Source organism: Frankliniella occidentalis, unplaced genomic scaffold (assembly GCF_000697945.3).
Source record: "Frankliniella occidentalis isolate FOCC.00 unplaced genomic scaffold, Focc_3.1 Scaffold26, whole genome shotgun sequence".
In the NCBI taxonomy this organism is placed as follows: domain Eukaryota; kingdom Metazoa; phylum Arthropoda; class Insecta; order Thysanoptera; family Thripidae; genus Frankliniella; species Frankliniella occidentalis.
This window is the reverse complement of record NW_026267156.1, coordinates 1,724,011-1,731,348: the sequence shown is the minus strand read 5'-3', so window position 1 is coordinate 1,731,348 and position 7,338 is coordinate 1,724,011. Positions and strand designations below refer to the sequence as shown.

At 56.9% G+C, this 7,338-nt stretch overlaps 1 protein-coding gene across 1 annotated transcript in view; it reads left to right on the top strand.

Annotated features, from left to right (window-relative positions):
* Positions 1–864: 864 nt before the first annotated feature.
* The window catches only part of LOC113203064 (inverted formin-2-like), a gene marked incomplete in the record, with an annotated part of 36,693 nt that continues 30,219 nt past the window's right edge, over positions 865–7,338 (top strand). Inside the window, 2 exon segments of the mRNA XM_052265401.1 lie at positions 865–1,190; positions 5,034–5,979. Coding sequence (XP_052121361.1) covers positions 5,069–5,979 — 911 coding nt within the window.

Sequence of the window (7,338 nt, the reverse complement as noted above, 5' to 3'; positions counted from 1 at the left end):
GATGCGTTTGACTTCCTCGTCCCACTTCGTCATCGCCAACCCCGTCAGCCAGGGACGGATCCAGCGGAGATCACAAATCTAAAAGGAAAAGGGGGAAGGGGGAGGGTCACAGGGTCACGCCCCCTCCAACTTCTGCCCTGCTGGAGGTGGCTTACTGGAGGTGGAGGTCAGCCATAGACCACAGTACATATAGTACATGGGGCTTAGATCGCGCTCGGGTGCTCTGTGTGTTGGCTCGATTCAACCGTGTGTCGTACTGTCGTATTGCAAGCCAGGCATGGCGGGGCAGGGCGGGGCGGGGCGGCCCGATCGGTCTGCTCTACTCCACGGGGCACTCTGGGCGATGCGTCATCTCCCCCTCCTCGTCTGCCCGGCGTCCTCGGGGTGCGCCCGGATCGGCGCGGGGACGCCGCCGGCCGCGTCCTTGGTACTTGCCCGCTGCCGCCGCAGCCGCGGCCGCTGAGATCACTGCCATCTACTTCCTCTCCCCCCGCCCCCTAACCTCTTCCTCCAACCGCCACACCTACAGGACGCGGCCCTCCTGGAGTCGACCTGGAGAAGTTGTGAACATTATTAGCCCAGGCTGGCCTGGATCGCTGTCTGGGGCCCGGTGGCGTAGCGTGGCCGCGTGCTGAGGTATGTGGTGGGCGGCGGCGGCAGACGCACGGGCCGCACGGGCCCCCGCACGGACGGGCGGCCGGGCACCTGGGCCCCCTCCCCGCGCCACAGTGCCTCGCGGCTCCGCTGTGCTCCGCCATGGCTCCGCGGGGTCGAGCAGGAGCGAGCCCGGGCGGGCCGTGCGGGGCCGAGACCTCGCAGGCCGAGCCGAGCCGGGGCGGGGCCGGGCCGGGCCGGCGGTCGGCGCCGCGTCAGTCCTGTGGCTGTGGGAAGCAACAAACAAGCGGCCGAGCCACCTAACCTCACTCTCTGCGTCGCGCGTCGCGAAGCCAAGTAAAGTTGTAAACGGCGCGTTCGCGGCTGAAACAAGTAAGAAAAACGACAACATCAAGACGGTGCTTTGCGTGCTTTGCGTGTGTTGTGACGCGACTAGTTCGGCCGGAGGAGACGACAGGGCGGGCTGCAGACGACGCCGCACTGTGTCACTTGCATCCAGCACGCCCAGCAGCGCCATCGCTGACGTCACCGCGGCCGCCGCTGGAACCGAGGTCGAGACCCGCGAATGAGCTTCGGTAAGCAAGTGCAGTCCGGCAGGGGCGGCCCCGGTGGCCAACAGCAGGGGGCTGTGAAAGTTAGTTCACAATTACTTTTACGAAAATGTGAGCTGCGTCAATGTCGAGAAAACAAATGACAGCGTGTAGCCGAAATAATATTGCCACAACTAGGTGCGCTTGTATACACTGTAAAACGTATATTTGTGAATTCCAGAAATTGCTAGTACTTTTCAATTTACAAACAATGTCGAAATTGCCAAAACAACATTTTAGATAAAATTTTCTTCATTTTTAAAACGAGGAGAATGAAACTTGCAGTTTTATAATTTGATTGAATTGTTCGATAAACTTTATTATTTTATGGAGAATGTTCTGTAAACATTTTGAATGAATGGTTAAGTTTATTCTGAACGTTTAAAAGAGACGGGAAAAACAATGACAAGCGTTTGCCATTTGTTACGGTATTACAGCTTTATTGTTGGGTGATTTTGTACTCTTTTCTCTTTCGATTTATCTGTTCGGCCAGTTCTCACGGGGGCGGTCCGATGGCACCTCGTCGGTCACGCGGGGCGGCCGTCAATGATATCACGCGGGGTGCGGGCGACATGTGTGGGTGATTGTTTTGGGCGCAGATGGCCCGTGGGTTAAAATTGGACGCTCGACCCCCCACCCCCACCCCCCTGGCGTTCCAACTGTCACATCGAGACAGACAACACATTGGCGAACAGACCCTTTCTTTACCCGTGCTGCTTGGCGGCGTATTTACAATAAGCCACTTGAAATTGGTATGTTCTCCTAACGGCTAGTTTGAAGTGGAGAGATCTCTTAGACTCGCCAAGAAGAGCCAAGTGGTTTTTCATGTCCGTGTAGTTGTACTATCACTCCTGATGATAAAAAATGAAGAAAAAGAATCTGGGCGACGTGCTCTGCGGCCGGGAGATAAGGAGGAGTTCCCTCGTAAAGCGGCAATTCTCCCTTATGATCCTCTTAACAAACAAGACCAGTAGGCAGTAGTACTCGCCATAAAGCACTGCGGTAAAAGTCATTAAAAAATTGTTGCATATTTCTACGTTTTCTTTTCCTTTTTGCAATGTGTGCGGCACGCGCATCCGCCCGCGCGCTCGGTCGTCTTGTACCTAAAAGTCCGCATGAGATCACCCGGCGTTTTCCCTAATCAGACGCGCCCCACGCCGCGGGCCCCGCGACGAGTCGGCGACACCCAATGGACGGACGGACAGACGGACAGGCAGACAGGCAGGCAGACGGACGGACGGACGGACGGACGGACGGACGGACGGACGGACGGACGGACGGACGGACGGACTGACTGACTGACTGACTGACTGACTGACTGACTGACTGACTGATTGACTTACTGACTGACTGACGGACGGACGGACGGACGGACGGACGGACGGACGGACGGACGGACGGACGGACGGACGGACGGACCAACACAAAAAGTTTCTTTGTCGCAGACGCCTCCCAAAAATGCGATATACGGCAAAAATACGACGGTGCTACTCTGAGTAGTTTTTTCTCTTTGCGGGACGCCTGGGGGCTAGGCAAATATTGGCGCTGGTGCGTTTTTGTTGCCTACCCGCTGGCCGGCAGGGGTCCAGCCCGCCCGTTGCCGACTGTTCTCGCGCGGTGCCCGGTGCCCCCTGGCGCGCAGGCAGGCGAGGCTGTCCGTGAGCGCGTTGGGCAGCCTACCCGCTCGGGGCGGGTGGAGCCGCTGGGGGCCGCCGGGCGCAGGGGCAACCCAACCGACGCGTCTCCGCCGAGCCCAAGCCGAGTGCGTCTCGGGCGCGGACGGGTAAAGGTGTGAAAATCGGTATCGACGAAGGAGGGAGGGAGGGAGGGAGGGAGAGGGCGATATGCCGATACGCTGCTCTCCACATTAAGCTTTTCGGTCACGAAAATTTATACTAATTTTGTGTTTGAAATCGAGCCTCGAATCCTCCTACCTGTCGATTAAGTTTGCGATTTCCAGTGCGGTTGTTTTCTGATATTCCGCCCGTAGGCCTTTTTGCGACGCTGCGCCACGCCTCCGGCAGCGACACCGCGGGGTGCAGCAGCAGCAGGGCGCTCGCATTCCTGTTGGGAGGGAAGGGAAGGGTTTCCTCGAAAGCCGCCTGCTGCAGCGCATGTTGCCGCGCCTGCCGGGCCGGGGGGCTTGGCTGGGGGCCGTTCAGAAACCACATCGACAATAGGGGAGGGGGGTCAAATATTATGGTGTCCCAAAATGATAAGGGCTGCCTTTGGAGTCCAAGGAGGCCCCATGATATTTTCACCCCGGGGTACACATATATTGAAATCTCCTTGGACTCCATAAATCACCGTCCTGAACCTTTTTGCGACCCCATAATGTTTTTGGACCCCGGGGTACAAATATTATGGGGTCCCCATGGATTTCAATAACCGTCCTGATCCTCTTGGGACCCCATATTATTTGGACCCCTTTCCCTAAAATCACGTGTTTTGTGCGTGATCCCCCTTTGGCTGCGGCTACTCTGGTCCTGCAGCGTGGTGTCTTTTTGCCGGCCGGAATGCGCGCACACACGCGGAAGCCGAACCACATTGTTGCTTGTGTCTGTCCCTCCCCTCCCCTCCCCGACCGAACGCACTCGGAGCACTCGGAGGCTCGCGCGCTCGCGAAAATGTTTGGGGTGTGGATTGACTCCTCGCGGCCGTGTGGTGCGGACGAGTGACGTGACGAGTGACCTCGATAGGGACGCGAGCCGAGCGCTTCCCACAGATCGGCCGCAAATCACACGAATGCTGCTATGGACTGCTAATGTTTTTGTTTGAAAGTGCCGTGGTTCGGTTGGGACTCAAATAAATTAAGCTATGATGGATGTGATCACCAATAACAGTTAGCTGGCTTCATGGAAAAAGTATCCATGAGTAAATTAGAAATAGAATTTTAAAATTCTCAAGACTGTATGTTGTTGACCTGGAATTCTACGACAAGCCAAAAAAGAAAAGTCCGCCGTAAATTCAAATTTGAAATGTATGATGTAAAAAATATTTTACTCTTACCGGGATACTTGTCACAGAGTAGGAATCCCCCACGGCACTTTGGTGCCACCTATAGACTGCTCACCTGTACACTTGACGCGGTGGTTTTGGTCAAACGATAGGCTTTTTTCAAGAACATTTTTATTTGTACGGATGCAATCTTTACGCTTGAAATGTACTTGAGCGAAAGCCATTATCAAGTACGGTACACAGATAGGTACACACTGTACTAGTCGTTAGTCGTACTAGTACAAGTTTCCACATTTTTTATCGGGAAAATTGGGGGGAAGGAGGGGGTGCACTAAAGCAATTTGTAGTTCAATTGCTGTTGTCAGGGCACTAAAGATCCAGCACCTAGTCCTAATTTATTTGTGTTTGTGTTTCTGGGGCTTCGTTTGTTCCCACGCGACATCAAGCTCGCCGTGATAATTGTGTCGGGCCCCCTCCCGCCGCCCGCGTCTCGCTTTCAGGGTATTTTGCGTGTGGCCGGTATTTCCTCCTCCAGCGCGCGTCAGGTGTTTCCGATGTCATCTCAGCTTCCTGGACCGCAGCTTCCGTTTGCCAATCTATGGGTTTTTTTATATATTTATTAATTGTATGGTCGCGAAGACCCATGGCAGTCGGGCGCGCGATAGAATTTAGCGGGAAAGTGTGGGTATTTTTAGAATTTCGTTTGTTTTCGGTCGGTCTAGCACTGAATTAGGACGGGGCGCGAGGTCGATATTCCGAGGTCGACCCATCCCAATAACGAGTTTGGCGGCAAAACTTTTTTTAGAGAGAAGAAGAGGAGGACTGGATTTGAAGCCGTGCCAGTTGCGTTGACTTTCTCCCATGTTGCAGGCGCGCCCTGAGGACGCTGCTGCCACCGCCACATCATGGCCAACGTTGCGAACGGCGCCCCGCCGCCGGACCCACCGGTAGCTCTCCCGGAGCCGGCCTCCACCGCGGACCCTGCACCGGGAGCTCTCCCAGAGCCGGCCTCCACCGCGGACCCTACACCAGGAGCTCTCCCAGAGCCGGCCTCCACCGCGGACCCTGCACCAGGAGCTCTCCCAGAGCCAGGCGCCACCATCCCCTCCCCGGGAGCTCTCCCGGAAACAGCGTCCACCACCCTCGCAGACCCTGCCCCGGCAGCTACCCCAAAGACGGCCTCCGCCACCTCGGACCCTGCCCCGGGAGCTCTCCCGGAGGCCCCCGCCCCCAGCGCCACCGCTGCTGAGGCTGACGCCGCCCCTCACCCTGCGCCCTCCTGCCCCACGGAGCCCCGTCCAAAGCGCGGCCGGCTCGGCGCGGGGGCCAGGTCCCCGGCGGGCCGCGGCCGCGGGCTCAAGGCCCCCGCGGCGCCGCTGCCGACCATCCGGGTGCAGGCGCCGGGGGCCACCTCCGCGACCGCCCCCGCGACCGCCCCGGCGGCCAGCAACGGCGGCACCCTCGGCGCAGCCAGGGGGGCCCGCGGGGGCAAGGCGCTGTGGGGGCTGGCGCGCTCCAAGGTGCGGCCGCCGTCGTCGCGGTCCAGCAAGAGCCCCTCGAGCACCGCGAGCAGGAGCCCCGCCAGCAGGAGCCCCAGCGGGCGCGCGCTCCCTGCCGCGGCCGCGGCCCCGCGTCGGGGGGCCGCCGGCGCCGTCCTGGGCAGGAAGAAGGCGGCCGGCTCCGAGGAGCTGCTGCGTGACCTGCGGCAGAACAAGGACCTGAGCCGCTGGGAGCCGGACCTCTGCATCCAGATGCTCAAGATCCCCTCCGCCCACAACTACTCGGCCATCAAGAAGCTCATCGCCAAGGCAGAGCGGTGAGTCTAACCCCCCATTACTGCTAGCCTTATATTCGAGTCGCGTATAGCATTTCATGAAAAGTATTTGTACCGTTGTGGGCCTTTTCTTCTTACTGACAATCACTGTCGTTTGGGAGCGCTCCCCCGTGTGCCGACCTTGCCACCACTGTACGGTTTATGACTCGCAAACCGCTTATCGATCCAATCCGATTTATGCTGCTATCTGCCGATACAGTATCAAATGATTTTTTTGCTTCGTTGGTTTCGCTCGACCCCGCGCTCTTGTGAGGTTTCCGTTGCACTTTTATCGAATGCATCCTCTGTTTTAACTTTTGTGAAAAGTGCTATGGTTTTCCAATGCGCTCCATATGCCCATTTCGTCGAGATCGGAGAGGGGTGCGCGGGTGTCGTGCGGCTGCTATGACCGCTGGCTGCTGACTGCTGGCTGCTGACCGCTGCTGGTCGCTGACCGCTGAGCAGCGGCTCCCGCGCCTGATCTTGATGCTGGCGGACGGCCTAGACAAGGGCGTCCGTCCCTCCCGCTGCACACGGCTGGCTGCTGCCTCCGGTCTGATCCCTCCTCCCCTTTCCTTCAGCTCGCGGGTCGCACCGCAGATGTGCATCGTACCCACCCATAGTCCGCGGTCGGCTGGGGGGCAAGCTCGAGCAGCACGTGTTTGTAATCTCCCAAGGATGATCAATCGAGCCCGGCGTCTAAAATTATAGACCCAATGTGCTGCTCTGCGGGCTGTTGCCACCTTTTGCTGCGTAGTGCATGCACTGGCGGGGAACCACCGGGCTTAAGTGCGCTTAGGTTGAGAAAATAATTAACAGATATACCTTTTTTTCCTGCTCCTTTATTATTTTTCTCGGTTGTCTATGCAAAACGCTATCGGCCCCTCTCATCTCTCTCCCCAAATCCACGTCTCTTCCAGATAATAAATAAGCCGGGTCATTTCGCGGTCCCTTTCGCAGTAAGAACAAAAGAAAAAAATAGGTTGGATGGTTTTAAAATGTGATAATGCTGTGTACTGTGCACTTCCCTCTGCATTAATTGATTAAGTAAGAACTATAAATTACAAATTTTGTTTCTTCCGTTTTTAGTTTGTCTATTGGGCCTCATGCATGCTGCCACGTGCAGCAGTACGGAGATCAGGGAGAGCGAGGGCAAAGGGCAGCGTTCCATGGTGTGAAAATAGATTTTCAAAGTTCGATTATATCACAAGCACGACTTTTCTAATGTTACACGTCGTAAAAACCAATTACTCCCTATATCTTTACGTTTAAAACGTAAGTAACAGTCAATATGTATACAACATCAAGCCCACCCCCGTGATCGGGCAGGGGCAGACACTGCCCGCCGAAGTTGGGCGGGAG